The sequence below is a fragment of the Calypte anna genome, chromosome 3 (assembly GCF_003957555.1).
Source record: "Calypte anna isolate BGI_N300 chromosome 3, bCalAnn1_v1.p, whole genome shotgun sequence".
Lineage (NCBI taxonomy): Eukaryota > Metazoa > Chordata > Aves > Apodiformes > Trochilidae > Calypte > Calypte anna.
The window spans coordinates 32600954-32618479 of NC_044246.1; the positions used below are offsets into that span (position 1 = coordinate 32600954).

General features: G+C 35.6%; 1 protein-coding gene across 1 annotated transcript in view; it reads right to left on the reverse strand.

Annotated features, from left to right (window-relative positions):
• Positions 1 to 17526, reverse strand: part of ADGB (androglobin) — a 96147-nt gene that overhangs the window by 39967 nt on the left and 38654 nt on the right. The window contains 6 exon segments of the mRNA XM_030447520.1: positions 433 to 601; positions 1016 to 1026; positions 1493 to 1512; positions 11245 to 11395; positions 13996 to 14086; positions 15401 to 15575. Coding sequence (XP_030303380.1) covers positions 433 to 601; positions 1016 to 1026; positions 1493 to 1512; positions 11245 to 11395; positions 13996 to 14086; positions 15401 to 15575 — 617 coding nt within the window.

The following is a 17526-nucleotide window of genomic DNA, read 5'->3' on the forward strand; positions in this document are numbered from 1 at the left end:
GGTAAATAAAGCATCCAGCTGACCAAGCAGAGCTATGCTGACACCAATGGAAAATTTCAACATTTTTTGCTTTTGCCTTAGGGTTGTGTCATTCAGATACATACTTTCTGACCAGGGGCTGATGGGCTGTGAGCACCTTCCTGGCCGTGTGCCCCATGACCTACCATCTTCCACCCACCTTTCAGTCTGACACACTCTTTATGAAGCTGGTGGTTGTGTTCTCTATGCTGGAGGACATACCCAAGAGACAGTGTGGGGATGCACCTACAGACTCTCTGTCAACAGGGACAGTACTAAGTCTGGTCTAAAAAGTGGCCTTGGGACAACCCTGAAAGGCAGGATATTTATACAGTATTTATAGTCACATTTCACATTTTAACACTGTTCTACTGTATATTTTATGGAGCAAAACCCAAACCCTCTGTTCCTTACTGGAAACAAACACAGAAGTCTTCAAAGCTAATCCAGGTTTCCCTGGAAACAGCAGCTCTTTCTGACTGTATTTCTTCCTTTGATTTATCCCTTGTCTGGGGGTTCATAGCATTATCATCTGTTTCTGCCACTTGTTTTGCATCAAAATTGATGGTCTCATGTAATTCTTCTGCAGAGATAAGAAGACACATAGATTCAATACAGTGACAATATGCAAATTAAAGGAGTATCATTCTTATATAACAAATTTTTCCCAAATGTATATAGATATTTGTTGCTAACATCTGCAGCTGCTTAAGTATTCTGCCTCAATATACTATAACATACTGAACTGTTCACTAGAAGCTTTAATGTAAGCATGTCAGGTGAACGTACATATGAATTCTGCAAACCTAAAATACTGTATAAAAGAAAATTATCTAAAGCTCCTTTTAAATAAAAAGCTTACAGGGTAGCATGATTAATTTTTCATAATTGCCATTATATTGTTTGCAACCAGTACAATAACCCACAGATGATAAAAACCCCACATAGTTGCTGAGGATACCAAGACCTATCCTTGGCTCTGGTACTTCCACAGTACCCCCTGTGATGCTGCTCACATACACATCAGTCTAACTACTTGCAAACAGAAATAGATTTGAACCACATTACATGACTTTTCTTGTAGGAAAATCAGAACGACTGGACGATTCATACCAAAACATCAACACAGAAATGTCATGTAGCCCTATTTGACAATCATTTAGTAACTTTTTAACTTGTGTTGTAATGTTACCTTCTATGCCTTTACTCTGTGATCTGTGAGGAGCTATTAATTCAGAATGTTTGCTGAGGACAAAGAGGAGGTAATATTCAAACAGGCAAGGTATAACATTTGAGAAAGCAAATTAGAAAAATACATTGTTTATATTAAAATGTCCCTTGTAATACTTTGTAATCAGCAAGATATCTAGTGATGTGCTGAAAGACTGATGAATTTGTAAGATGAAGGTGGCTCTAAACCATTTTGCAATTATTTTTTCACAAACTAACAGAAATGTAATCTAAAGAAAAGTACCGAAGGCCTTTTTTCTCTTCCTGGCACTATGGAAAACCTACCTGAAAGCTGTAAAATGTAGGCTTTGTGTTAGATTTATGTTAACATAGGTTTAGGCCTCCAGTGAAATAACCACAGTGTTTGCTCTACAAATGTGCATATCACACAGAGAATGAACATGGGGTCCCGAAAGCAGACCTATATAGTGAAATGAGGCAACCAGGTGCCACTAATTGCCAGGGAGTGGCATGAGCTTGTGTTAAACCCACCTGTGCCTGATTAGGGCAGGCCCTAACTGTGCATGACCAGGATTAGGAGGCCAATGAAAGATGAGGCTTGAAGCACAGGCTCAGCTCAGTCCTGAGCACGCCTGCAGAGAGGTCAGTTGCTTCTCTCAGCACTGCACTACCTTCGTTGCGCCGCTAGGGTGAGGCTTGAGTGGCGCAGCCAGTTAACACGTAGTTATACAGACAACCCCGAACAATACTGAGGCCGCGGGTTCAAGACTCAGAGCCTCACCCTAACGGTGATGAGCTCTAGTGGCGCAACGAAGGTAGCGCAGTGCTGAGAGAAGCAACTGACCTCTCTGCAGGCATGATCAGGAATGAGCTGAGCCTGTGCTTCGAGACTCACCTTTTATTGGCCCCCTGATCCTGCTCATGCGCAGTTGGGGCCTGCCTTAATCAGGCACAGGTGGGCTTAACACAAGCTCATGCCCACTACCTGGTAATTAGTGGCACCTGGTTGCCTCATTTCACTACAGACCTATGCCCCACGTCATATTCCTGTGACTCCTGTTCTTTGTTCATTCCAAACACGATTACTGCAGTACTATCAATAAACCTTCTTCAGGATCAAGAAGGCCAGGAGATTTTTGCAGACTTCACATAAAAGCCATGTTTCAGGTATTTAAAAGCTATCACAGAAACCTTTGTGTTGATTGATTGATGCAGACTGAGGGCACAGGGAAGGCAGCTATTCCAGTGCAGCTGAAGGAGAGCAAGAGCAGTGCCAACAAAATGGCTTAAGTTTCCCCACTTCTCTTTGAAGAACTAATGAGGAGCTTGTGAGAATATAATTTAAAACTATACTTTATCCTTTTCGCTCTATGGAGTCCTAAGACAGGGCTGCTCAGAGCTCCCTGATACAGTTATAAGAAAAAAAGCAAATCTAACTAACTACCAACTTCTGCCTGCAAGAAGTGCCACTTCAATCTATAAGAAAGTGCAAACTATGAGTGAGATAATTAAATTATAATTTATGGAATAAAATTACAAAAATATTTAAAGTAATTCCTAAGAGATGTTCACTATCAACAGGTATTTTAAAACTGGCATAGGGAAGATAATAGTCTGTAATTATCAAATTGAACAAATGCACATAATAATCAAATACAAAGGGATACAATTTGAAGTTATTATATAGTTAAACACTGCAGAGAGCTTCAGAAAAGGGAAGAACATATTTGAATTCAAGAACTTTATACTGCTTTGGACTAAGGCAACAAAGAGTAATGTCACAAACTAGCCCAAGAGAAAAAAAGTATCTTGATGAATAAGGGAAAACATTGAAGAACAGAAGTAATAAAACCCCATGCATTGTAACAACAAATAGAAGACAAAAAAACCCACATCAATAACTAAGAGCACAGTGACATAGAAACTAGAATAATTAATGCAAAAGAAGAAACAGTAGCAAAGGACAGAAATAGCAGAGTTTACCAGAAAAATCCATGTTCATATGGTAAAAAAATATTATACTGCATGAAAACCCCCAAATTATTAGGATACTTAGAACATTCTCAAGAAAGTGAGAAGACATATTTTAAGACAATTTAGCAACAAATGCTATCATTGCTTTTGGTAAGTGCTTATCATTTGCCAAGCACTGGATCTTTACTGATGCTTAATGGAAATCAGGCTCTTCATCAAACTGACTACCATTTTGGGTGCTAACATACATTGAGTACCTGGACACTTTAAATTTGGCTTTTTATGATCATGACCTAGAGAAAATAATAACAAATGAAAACTTTTGGTAGCCAAGTAAATGAAAAAGCACAAGAAAATACTACCTTGTAAAGAATATGTACACAGTGGTTCAAAAGTGAAATTAATTCCCTACCTCAGTTTTAAGTAAGAAGGGATAGACAGCCTGGCTGACTGGATTAGAGGTACAAACCCTGAAATTTCCTATTTGCAGCAGAAACTGCAAGAACTTAACACACTGAATATTTCCATAGCAGAGCACAGAGATAATAAAGCAGAGAAATCTCAAATCCACAAAGTGGTACTTAAGGGATCTTTAAATGTAGGTATTCTGCAAGGAGTCTAGAGATTAGTGAATGTTTTAAAGGAAATACAAAATGTGACCTAACCCACTACGGATTATTTAGTCAAATGCCAATAAAAGAAATTTCAAATGCAGGCAATTGAGTAGATTAACTTAAAAGCAAAATAACTTACCTAGGTAGAATACAACAGTGGTTTTAGAGTTTGGGCTTTTGGGAGTGTTTTGGGGTTGGTTGGTTTTTGGGGTTTTTTTTGTGGTTTTATTGTGGTTTTTTTGAGGGGTGGGGGAAAGGAAGGCTTTTTTGACAATGTCAGATTCTAGCTACTTTCATGGGAAATATAAACATTGCCCACATGATCAATGAACTTTTCCACATTACTGTGTACTACTTCAATATACCCTGTATACACTGTACACTGGTGTCATATGTAGTGAAATGAGGCAACCAGGTGCCACTAATTGCCAGGGAGTGAGCATGAGCTTGTGTCAAGCCCACTTGTGCCTAGTTAGGGTGGGCCCCCAATGCACATGAGCAGGACCAGGGGGCCAATAAAAGGGAGGGTGAGGCTCTGGTGGCGCAGCTGGCTAAGACCCAGTACTGCAATACCGAGGCCCCGGGTTCGAAACTCCTCAGAGCCTCACCCTGCAGGCGATGAGCGCTGGTGGCACAATGAAGGTAATACAGTGCTCCAAGAGCCACTGACCTCTCTGCTGGCTTGCTCAGGACTGAGCTGAGCCTATGCCTCAGGACTCATCTTCTTTGGCCCCCTGGTCCTGCTCATGCACAGTGGGGGCCCACCCTAATTAGGCACAGGTGGGCTTGACACAAGCTCATGCTCACTCCCTGGCAAGTAGTGGCACCTGGTTACCTCATTTCACTACAGTCATACTTATTTCTAGTGTGCTTATTTGAAATTTCACTTTTTGTTTTTGCTATTTCCAGGCTTTATTTAGTCTTTATTATTATTTATTTATTATTTATTTATTATTTATTATTTATTATTTATTATTTATTATTTATTATTTATTTATTATGTCTTCGGACAGATGCTGCCAACAGCAAGATTCCTGTGAGACAACAGATAATCATGTCAATAAAATTATATTACCAATCACTTCCATCAGATCTGGTATCTGCATCAGAAGTCACTGGCAGTCACAGAAAAAATCATCTAGAGAATGTAACTGCTTTATTGTGACAACACCACAAACTGAGGAAGTGTAAATATGACTTTTCATTTACAACATAGCACGACTAAGATCAATGATACATTTTAGGATAAAGAGTAGATTTGCAAAGCTATGATTTCCATCTCTGAGGATATTCTAGACAAAGACAGTGATGTACTATACTTTTACAAAAAAATGTCATTGCATTTGGTGAAACTTAATAGCACAAAATTTCAAGAGACTTTATAAGTAGTTTAATAAGAATATTTTAAAATTCTCTTTTAAATCCCACAAAACACCAAACACAAAAGAACAGGGATTCCTACCTAAACCAAAAGTTTTACATTTGAAAAGCAATTATTTATCCAGAAAAGGGTTTGTTTATATTTGTTAGCTTGTAAAATATCATTGCTCTCAATAGGAATGTGTTTTAAATCTGCTTCAAGTGAACAGAAAGAAATTTCTTGACATTAAACTATTAATGTATTTAACTCTCTGATGACCTGCAATCAAATTCTGAAGAAATTAAGTTACTGAATTCTCATTCACATACTTTGCAAAATCTGAGCAATTTTTAGCCATGTTAAAAAGAATATTAAAACCCCCATACTCATAAATAAAACATTTTTACAAGATTTCTCTGTTTTTCTCATTAGTGGTTCATGATTCATACTCCCAGATATTCTGTGGATTGCAAAGCAGCTGAATTGTTTTGAAGTAATAGTAATATGAAATAACTCTCATAACTTATAGTACATGACACAATGAAAAGCATTGAAGCAAGATATATTACTAAGCCTAAGCCTTCTTTCCCAATGATTTTTTTTCTTTAAAAAATAATTTTTCAAAGATGGCTGTAGTTAATAGTTAAGACACTAAAAGGAAGAGTATTCTGTAAAGAAAAGCAATCATACCTGTAACACCTAATAGGAGCATAGAGCTCCAGTTTTCAAATCCTGTAATGATTAGCAGTATTTTCTATGACAAGTTGGAATAAAGGATTTTGCAGAGAGAAATGACAGCATGGGTAGAGATGGCCTAGAGATTGTGAAGAGAACCTGATTACAAGGGATTTTGTAGCAGTAGTAATGTGAATTATTAGTATTATAGGCCAGAGAATGGAAACCTGTCCATTTTGTCCTTGTGCTGTGGAAGTGTTACTTTGGTGGGCAGTTCTTTAGTAGACTTTTGAGAAAACAGAAAAGGCAGCAATCTGGCTATTGAGATACACCAACTTCAGAGTCAATTAGTACTGACAGCTACAAAAACAATCTAAAATTCCAACATATTCATAGAAGGCTTAATGAGTCACAAACTGCAACGATATTTCTATTAGGCCTTGGCATTCAGCTGTGCAAGAATAATGGAAAGATATATTTCCAGCTCACTACATTGCAGCATTTTGATAAAATGAAATTCTTCTGCTTTGCTCTTTTTTTTTTTTTTTTCCCTAGTGGAATGCTATGAATAAGAAATAAAAGTTCATAAAAAAAGACATTCATGCACCAGTTCTTATCCTCAAAATTTTACCACTTGCCCATATTGTACAGATACTTTTCAAATTTGTTGCAAACTATTTAATACTATAGACTTGGGAGAAGTATAATTTACATTTGTTTCAAGATACTTAAAAATTCATTCTTCATTGTACTTTTAGTATAAGCTAAGTTACTAGAGATGGTTGATAGGTTGTATATTTTTCCAGAATGGAGAGAATGAGATATTTAAATCCAAAAATATCTAAACATTTTGGGTAAAATTGCTGGGTTTATATACTGTAGAAGTTAGGAGGCTGTGCACATGCTTTAACTGGGAGGAAATTTATTGAATTTCTCAGTTATTGTAAGAGAGGTTCACAGATATTACACCGAGAACAAAATAAAAGAATAAGTTTTAAAGCACAGTATTTTACGTCTTTTCATCCCCTAGAACCAACCTTCAGAAATGCCTAAAAAGCAAAAGTGCATTGCATAGGCTTCTGCATGGACTGAGAGTTGAAAAGCAAAACAAAGATGAGTACCACATGAGCAAGTCATGGTGTAAATAAAGCATAAGTCCTGTTCACAAGTTTCCTGTGTTCTTCTGCTCTGAGATTCACTTTCAAAACACTGGAAAAAGGAAATGTGTTTCCTAGCATTCAGTTTTAGGAGAGATTCACTCTGCTGCAAGCACTTTTAAAAAGGTAGCTCTTACTAAATTCTCCTGGCAAAATCCTTAAAGCATTCACTTTTTACTTAAAGAAGCACTAATTTGGAAAAAATGGCTCAGTCTAAATACACTTCAAATACTGATTAAAAAAAAACACTGTCAGAGTAACAGCTATTAAAATAGATGTTGTCCTTTTTTTCTTGATTTCTCTTTCAGAAAGAAAAAGCATAATTCACATAAAAATTCTCTGTGCAAAATTGCAGAATGTTTAACTAGAAGGTATCTTATCAGAAATGTTATTTTTTCAAAATATATTCTACAAATTAGGGATTTTTTAATACGAGTTTGAAGATGATACTCTCTGTAATTTTTAATGCTATTACCCGTTCTTCAAAATCTTTTCTTATAAAACCAACAACCAATAATATGAGTGGTTTTATTTGTAAATTAGCTTTAACACTGAGGCCAATCAATAACAGAATGACAGGAGTCTGAACATAAACTTGATACACAATTACCTGTACTGTGGGCCTCTTCATTTTCCTGGCAAATGGAGATGATCTCCTATAAAGTGAAAAAAACCCAAAACCCACAGTGGTGATTATAATATGCATTATTTGCTTAAAGAAAATATTTAGTTTTGTGGCAGTCCTTTCTGAGATAGAGAAACAGACAAGAAGTTATTATAGTAGTAGAATATTAAAAACAAGCAAACAACAAAAAAACAACAACCAAACCACAACAAATAAATACAAAACACCATAACACCTACCTGTCCATCACCAATAGACAGACCAATGTTTTTCTAGGGAAGTACCTGTGATCTGGAATCTAATTTATCACCTATAATGTTTTATAGCCATTAACATATAATTTAAAAAACAATGGTAATGCAGAATTTATAACTATCTTGATACTTTTAAGGATTCACTTGTACTGTTCAGCCTCCTAACTTTACCTATGTTGTTACTTTATTCAAATCCACCAAATAATGTGTTTTAAGATTTGTTTGTTTGTTTGTTTGTTTGTTTGTTTGTTTTAAAGCAGCATCATTTTCTACTGTAGATGCATGGAAATATTTCCAAAGTGCTTTATCTGTAAAAATCACCAGTCTTCTTCCAAAGAAAAGTTCTCTGGATATAATTGCAAATGAAGAAATAAAGCTTCAAATACATAATTTTTAATGTTAAAAATGCATTTAAATCTACCTCCAAAGTGACAAAGACAAAAATATTTCTAACAATTCAACACTGTATTAAATTCCTAGGTTTGATGTTGCCCTGAGAATTGTATCAACAAGGGTTTTGCATCTAGAGAAACATCTGGATTCATTCTTTTCTTGCCTACTCCTGAGTCACTGTTGTCACTAACTGGAATATCAGTTCTTGTTTTAGCTGTGATGCGGGAGAAGGTAACAGAGGTGGCTTTTGAAGAATGGTAGTGGTGGAAAAGAACAAACAGCTGCAAAACTGTGCACAGACCAAGGAATAGCTTAAGGACACTGGATTACAGGCACCTTTTCTCTTTTATTCTCCAATTTTGGGACAGTTGGAGTTGCCCCAAACTGTGTTAGCAAATAGATATTTGCAGCCCTATCAGAACGATTCTCAATACCACAAGTGCCTAAGCTGAGAGCACGTCCCTCTCCTAATTCATTTTCCTCATATATCAGGTCTCCTTTTTTTCCTGAAAAAATAAGCAGGGAATTTTCATTTTGTGCAGATTGAAGTAATTTTGAGAACTATAAAATTTGTAGAAAATAGATTTTTTTGTTTTCCACCCATCTGTCACCGATTCACTGGGCTTGTGAAATATGTCATAAGAAGCCTTACAGTAAGGATGAAAGTGAGCCTCTTCATTAAATAACCAGGTCCTATTTTATGGAGTTTTTACTCAAAAAAATTCACAAAATGTATTTTCTTTGTAACAGGATGATTCAAGATCAATTAAATGACCAAAAATAGATTTAAAAAAAAATTTTTTTTTCACTGTAAAATTGAAGGGAATGGGAAAATTAGGGGAAAAAAAGAACTTTGAAAAAAATCAATAACAAGGCATTTGTTCTTTGGCATGAGTACTTTGAGGACACCAGGGGTAATGCCATGTCTTTCAATTTGATATTCCTCAAAGGAGGTACATCCAGCTACTAAAATTTTATCTTTCATTTATCAGTAGACTGTTTCTGTGACAACAGACCTTAGGAACAGTGAATCAGATATTCAGTGATATAACTTCATAAAGTTAACATTGGAGTGAATATGCCAGTTTAAACTTGCTGATGATCTGGCACAGCAACGGACTGAATTTTAGTCAGCTTAAAACAATACAGCTCCATCCTAGAAGTTTAAGAAATCTGTAGCAAAGGTTTCAAAGGAGACACCTCCTGAATAGCAGTTGCACAGTTTAAAATGGAGACAAAGCAAATCACACTCCATATACTACAAAATCCTACAAACTAGCAATAACTTAGTGACTTGGGGATATTTAAGTTTCACTGCCAGTTTTTGCTTTTATAAACACTATTTGATTTTTTAAAAAGAAAAGTATAAATGTCTATTGTTAACCATATGGAAAGAAAGTCCTCCCAGAATTAATATCTCAGAGCTATCCACATAATTTTTTTTATTAAATGATTTAATATGTAAAATAATTTTTTTCTGCAAGTTAAAAATCCTTATTTTCTTTTGCAATCTGTTCAAATGCATTCCAACTTACATACCACATATGTAGAGCATTTTTCAGATGAGATTTAAATCAAGGCAAAACTAAGGTTCAAGTACAAGTCAATGAGCTGCACTTGACTTCTTACATTTAATATCTGAATTTGGTTGCCCTGAGACTAAGTCATACTCATGTCTTTTTCAAACCATTCCAGTTTTATCAGTGTCTCTCTCTCTTGTTATTTCTCCTTGACTGGATGTTCTGCTGTGACAGATCAGCTTTCTACAGTCACAGGGTTTGTAGACTCTTGAACCAGAGGAAGAATCAAAGTGACATTCCAAATTACTTTTATGCTTCTAGCACATAAATGTCTATTAATTTATAATTAACTAAATCTATATTTGTACAGCTAGAGAGACTGAAGTCATGCAAGCAATAGTTACAGACTGTTAGGCACTACTTACAGGTTCTTTTTATTCTGCTGGTTTTGTACAGATTTTTGTAAGTCGTAATTACTAAAAAGGCTTTAAAATGGTCATTAAGTAGTAATTGAACTGTTGTTTATATACACGTTCTCCTCTCTTCAACAAAGAAGATTTAAACATTACAGTGAGCATTTTCTTAAAGGTTTCTCTAAAAGCAGACTTCGGTAGCACATGTACGTTCCAATTTTAAAAGAGAAACAAAAACAAGAAAAAAAACCCAAAACCACCACAGAGTAGCTCAAACTGCCCAAAGTCATCCTTGTAATTTTTTACTTAACTTTGGTAAGATTAATCTTATCTACCCTGGAAAATTACAGTGGAGTAACTAGTAGCTGCTTGGCTAGCTTAGGGAACCTGTGTTCAGTGTGCTACATCTCATGAACCTGTTTGGAGGAATGCCACCCTCTCACTGCATTGTTCAGGTGGCAAAGGATTCCCTTTAGAAGGCAAACCTTCTGAAATTTAAGAGTAGACAATTTCAGCATTGGATCTTTAACTCTGTTTCTAGATCTAGATTGAAGTCGTCAAGTTGAGAACCAAATGAGGAATCCATTTTAAGGCATGTGTTCATAAATTTTACATTTTTCAAGTATTTATGTACTTTTAACATGCTTCACTGCAGATAAAATATATAATTGTAACATTAATCAATGAAATAATGTTTATTTATAATGACCTCTGACTATCTTAGGATTGTCCTGTCAAACTTACTCTAAAAAGCAAAACCAAAATATCTTGTAGTGTTAGCAACAGGACTTCCAGAATCTGAGGAATAAATAGTAAAAGTATAGGGTTAAACCAAAAAGTATAAGGCATTATTACTCAGTACACATCAACATACTTCTAAAGGGGAAAAGGTAGGGAAGTTACTTGAATAACAGGGAAAAAAAAAACCAACTTACTGAGAAGTCTTTAAAAACCTATATTTAAGTTTTCTGTTTCTATTTTCTATTTTAACTTTCACTCTCATTTGGAATACAAAATGAGGTCAACTTAAAAAAATTAAGGAAATATTACCTGTAAAGAACCTTCTGCATTTGAGTTTCTCCCATCATGACTTATATCCACATTACTGTCACTTTCACTTTCATCTTCATCACTTCCAGTAACAGATGAGAGAGAAGATACGAAATGAAGTCCCTTTTTGATAGAAGAACATTGAACGTGTCTAAATAAAAAAAGTCAAACACTGTAACCCATACATTTACTTTTGAATTACATCTTCATAACAACTATTCATAAAATTTTGTGCCCCCCCCCTTTATTATGATATCTTAAAAGGGCATCAGAGAATACACCTATGGATAATTCCTTATCGTTACCGGCTTGGCACTACCCACATATCTATGTTCAAAAGACCTGAACTGTTGCCCTCCTACCTGGTCCTCAAGAAATCAAACCCCAAGTCAGCTGAGGAAAACTAGATAAGGAAGCCACAACTGAATAAATCTCTATGTTATGTAGAGAAGAAAAAAAATTGTAATGTGTACTACTTAAACGAAGGTAGGGCAAAAAAAAGTGTTTTGTGTCAGAATAGTTTTTGTCTTTTTCCTCAAAATGGGTCTCCATAGCTACCAGACAGCTAAAAGACATGATAACCAAGGAAACCTGTGCAAGGCCTATTCTGGTTGGAGTAAAATAAAACTCTGTTGCTGACTTCAGTGGAAGCAGAAGTAATAACTGATGGAAATATAAATAACTCCTTGCTTCTTAAGTGAACTAGGAGAACAAGACCAAACCAATGGTGCACACATGTCAATTAGACTTAAATTCCATGTTGCTACTGCAGCAATAAAGAACAGAGAAAAGTACAAGCATGTGTTTTATCTTGCCTCTTTCTTAAGGACTGAGATAATGAGATATCAAGATCATCAGCAGCAACAAAGTAACAATTATCTTGCCTTTGCAAGCTTCAAAATATTTTAATAGAATAAAAGTAAGGGATTAAAACTGTTTCAGTCTCAATTGTGTATCAAAGTCCCTTATCTTATTTAGGTAGTTAATTAAATCATAAGAGATTAAATTAGCTGATTGTCATGGACACTTAGCACATTAAATAAACTGTCCTCGACCAAATGGAGTAAGTTGACCATGAAGCACTCTATTAAATATGAAAAAAACCCAATATAAAATATGTCAACATGCAAATATTGCAACATCTTAATTATTATTCTCTTATTCTTTAATAATAACCTTTTAATGAATATTGCCTAGAGCATTGCTGTATCTTTTTACTCCTTTTATTTAAAAACAAGAAATAAGTAATGTATTTTTATATAATAAAATGCAACTGTATAAGCAAAAAAAAAATACTCCCAGAATACTCCAAGGTTATTTTCATGTACAAATGCTGTTGCAGAACCTGCCAAGTATGTAATTTATTCAGTTCACTTACAGATGTACATAGCAAAAGGTGTACACACATTAAAAAAATATAAACACCTCCATCAATTTACAAATTGTTATTGGACTCCATCTCAAGAAAAGAAATATACCGCAGAATAACAAACTTTTTGGTGCTCACGTGGTATGTGATACATTCAATATTTCCTCAGTCAGGAGTTCAGTCAGAATAAAAAAAAAACATCAGTAATTCTAGCAGTTGTCTACCAAATGACCACATCATAAGCTGAAGCCTGACAGAAATGTATTATGCAATGGATTGTAGGGAAAAAAAACCAAGGCCCTGATACATTTTATTTTCTTTTAGTGAACAAGTATTGTGCTGAATACTGAATATCGACTAAGCCATCCATACATCTGAAACTTCTTCTCTAAGATAGCCTGTATACCTTGGTTTCTGAGGCTGTATGGGAATTCCAAATAGTCTTTAACACAAGACATTTATATAGGTAGGTTTTGAGCATGAGATTCTTCACCTGCACTCTCAGCTTCTTGTACAAACTATAATGAACAGAGAACAGCCTGCTGTATTAATAAACATTGACATTAATTATTCCAGGCTAAATATTTGACACCCAGAAAAATACTGACTGGCCCACCAACGACTTCCTTGTCATCTTCAAGAACTGAAAAAGACCAGTGATTGGAAGAAAAGTTTGAAAGACATCAAAGAATATTCCTGGTGGAAGGGATCTATTGAATATTCCTCCTCTTTGGAGCAGAGAAACTGGCAAAGTGGGTTTGCCTGACAGAGCTCCCAGCCCTTCCATGTCAGATGCCCTGAGCACTGTGCATCCACCTAGGGGACTGTCTGTACAGGGTGTGTGGGACAAGTAGGAACCCACCCCTCAGCTGTGTGCACTCACACCTCCTGGTTGGCTTTCTCACAAGCATGTGTATTATTAGCAGATGGTAAGGGGCACCATATAAAGTTTAGAGCACCCTAACTTGCACCTCCACTGGGAGGTGTGTGCAAGTAGAACTTCCAGAGCAGAAGCTGTGCTTGGAATTCTCAATGCCAGGAGGGCACATATAATTGCATGCATACGTGTGATAAGAAATTCTTGCAATTAGTTACAGAAAGGTGTTTGGAAGCTTGTAGGTGTTTATTAAAATGTTCTAAATGTCTAATACAGTGGTTTATCTGTTGTATTGCTGATATTGATCCTAAACATACAGTTCATTGATTTCTAATTAATTAGGTGACATAAATAAATCAGTATAGTGGTCTGACCCTGATGTACTATAAACTACAAGACCTGTGCAGTTTTTTCCCGTGACACAAGTGAACATAAGCCATTGTGCTTTCACAATGACTCAGACTAACAATAGGATGGTAATGCTGAAACTACATTGAATACTTACATGTCTGTGGGTATTGTGATAAGATTCAATTTGTAATTAAGAAATAAGCTAGCAATCTCAACATGTTCTTCAGGTTTTTCTACCACAGGCTCTGGAAAAAAGCAACTTGTTAATTATATATTCATAAGAATTACTTAATACTATAATTTTGATAAATAATTTATGTAGAGGATTCATCACCCCTAAATAATTCTCCAAGTATCACTGTATACACTTGAATGGAAGAGAATAACTGGGGATGGCTTTAGGTGATGTATCATGGAAAAAAAAAGTGCTAAACATTCTGATCCTAAATATCCAAGGTATTAAAAGTGTGCTTAACATTTATCATGGAATCAGAGAATGCCTGGGGTTGGAAAGGGGCCTTAAAGATCATCTGTTTCCAATCTCCCATGCTATGGACAGGGCCACCTCCCACTAGACCACGTTGCTCCAAGCCCTATCCAATCTCTCCCTGAATACTTTCAGGGATGAGGCATCCACAACTTCCCTGGGCAACCTCTGCCAGTATCTTACCACCCTCTTACTAAATAAATTTTTCCTAATGTCTAACCTAAATTTACCATTTCACAGTTTAAAACCATTCCCCCTTGTCCTATCACTCCATGCCCTTGTGAAAAGTCCCCCCTCAGCTTTTGTAGGCCCTCTTTAGGTACTGGAAGACCCCTGTAAGGTCTTCCTGGAGCTTTCTCTTCTCCAGGCTGAACAACCTCAACTTTCCTAGCCTATCTTCATAGGAGAGATTCTCCACCCCTCTGATCACCTTTGGGGCCCTCCTCTGGACTCACTCCAGTAGCTTAATGTGCTTTTTTGGTTGGGGGATGCAGAACTGGACACAGTACTGCAGGTGGGGTCTCATGAGAGAGCAGTAGCTCTATCCACAGTAGTTCAAAACAGCTATGGCTGCAGATTTTGCCTTTGCTAACTTCCTCTGTTTCATATTTCAGTATATTTTGCTGACATGCCTGTAACGTTTTCATGTTCAAGCTATTTATTTTCATGCATTTAACCCCATTATGCAGTACAGACAAATCCTAGAACAAGTTTACCTCTAAGCTATGAGTTGTTGTAGCAGGACTAGTCACCTACTTTAAACGTTTATAAGATGTTCAGAAGCTTTCATGGCTCTGCATAAGAGACCTCTGCATTACTTTGATGATACTCTTTTATTTTCTCCATTAGTGTGTTTTTTTTTAGAGATAAAGTAAGAAACTTCTTAAAGCATTTAAGAAATAATAGGGCTAGGAGAAAGTAATTTAAAATTGCCAAAAAAAAAAAAAAAAAAAAAAGTAACCTTAGGGAAATTCCACCGAAATTAAACTAGTCAGGTAAGTATAGCTCTGACAATATGTATAACAATTAAAATACAATTAAAAAATTATTTTGGAGGTTTGAGAAGACAAACCTTGGGGTTCAGATGTCACAATAGTTTCCTTTTTCAGACGGAAAAGTTTCCAGTGAGGAACTGGTGGTGGCTCTGGTGGTGCTACTAAAGGACAGGACCTAGTTCTAGTGATCAGGACAGGATGGCTAAATATGTGGGAAAGTCCATACTGCCTCAACTTTTCTGAAGAATCAGCCTAGGAAACATGGAAAGATAATCTGTCAGATCTCCTTTCTCATTATCTCTCACAAAAAGAACAGTATGCACACAAAAGTATCTCATGGCTTGGATAATGAAGAAAAAAATAGTTCATCTTACAAGGCTATCTAAAAATATTCTAATTAGAATTTGATATGCAGCAGAAAAAGTATAATTGAATACTTAGGAGTCTTTACATATATTTTACTATTTATAATAGATTCACACATTCTTTCAATTTATTTATAGAACCATGTTCTTTTAGGTGCTACAGAAAGTAGTGAAGTAGAATGAAGCTGTAAGAAAACAACGGTAGCAACATTTTGGTTTAAATAAAAATACTTTTGCCACGGTAGAATGTCCTTACTTCACTCTGGATTTATAAAGCAGCACAATTCTAAAAGTAAGTGGTCTATTAGTTAACTTGTGAAACCTCCATAATGCAATGTGACTTTGAACCAGTGTATCACTAAAGTTAAGTTTTTAATCTGCTGGTTTATTTATAAATCTGCTGGCTTATTTATAAAACACAGTTAAGGCAGTGCAGTTGACCCATACACCGAAGACCTTTGCCACAGGCGTAAGAGCAGTTTTAGATGTGGACATTAAGTGGTGCTCTTCCCATTACAATAGTAATGGTCCAGTACTTAATGTTTTCACTACTGAAAGTTCTGTTACAAGATTTGTAAATTCTTTTTCTTTTAAAAATACACCTTCTTTTACTTGCTGAATAAATCACACATAACTTTTTTCTTTAACATGCTCAAGAACAACTCTTTGATTGCTCCTGCTCATTGTCAAATGCTCCTGAAGTTCTGTAGCTACAAACTGCAAAGAATACAGTTGTGGTTTTCAGAGTTATTGGAAGGGAGATCATATCAAACACAGTAAGCTACACAAGCAATATATCAGCCACCTTTAATCCATGAATTTTTAAAGATATATTCATAAGTGGTATCTTGATCCACACAATTTCAATGTAACCTAAAAATGCAAGCTAAAACATCCAAGATGAGAAAAGGTTCTGAAGAAGACCAGCTAAGTGCCATAAAGGAGAACTTGTGAGCTGCTGAGTAGAAGACAGATTTGAATGACTCAAATATTGATCTTTTTCTTTTATTTGAGCAAACTTAAGACAACTAAATTCAAGCCATATCAACCCAAGGACACATGCACTAGAAAGCAAAGCTAAAAGTGATACTGCAAAAATTCTGGAAGGAAATTCTGACACAATGCAGTCAATAAGAAAATTTTCTCCAAATTTAGGGGGGAACTCTTACCCAAATGAATCCATTCTTCCAAACTTCACTTATTTCTATCAGTGTAGTATGTCTCAAGCTTGAAAATAGGCTTTTTTAACCCCCATAAAAATCTCTACATCTAATTTATGTCAACTTCCATTTTTCTATCAGTCTTTACTAAAATACTGGTTCACATATAAAGATTAGTTTGTCTCATCCTATTTGGTCTGCCATGCCTCTTTTTTCTGTAATCTTCATACCTTAACAGTCTGAAGCCAAGTTTGAGACTCAAAGCCTTATGTAGCAGCAGGAAATACATAACTCTATCACACTGTTTCCAGTTTACTTTTTGATGAGTAATATCATTTATTATTTGCAAGAAGACAATATTTTCAGAGACCTTAAATGAAAATAAAATCCCAGAGAACAAGCTAGTCTTCTAAACAATATAAAATATTGTTCTAAAAAGAAAATAGTGCAGGAGTTATGCACAGTAAAGTCTAACACCTGCAAGCCATTTCTGGAAACTGATTTTATGCAGCCTATCAGTTTCCTGAGAACACAGTTTAAACTTTAGTATCCTAATTACAATAAATATTATTAAAATGTACAAAAAAATAAATCTAATTAATAATCAACTCAAGCCTGCTCTGGAATTATAAATAGCTTTCTGTAGAGTGTAAGTGATTAAATGGGAATTTAAATATT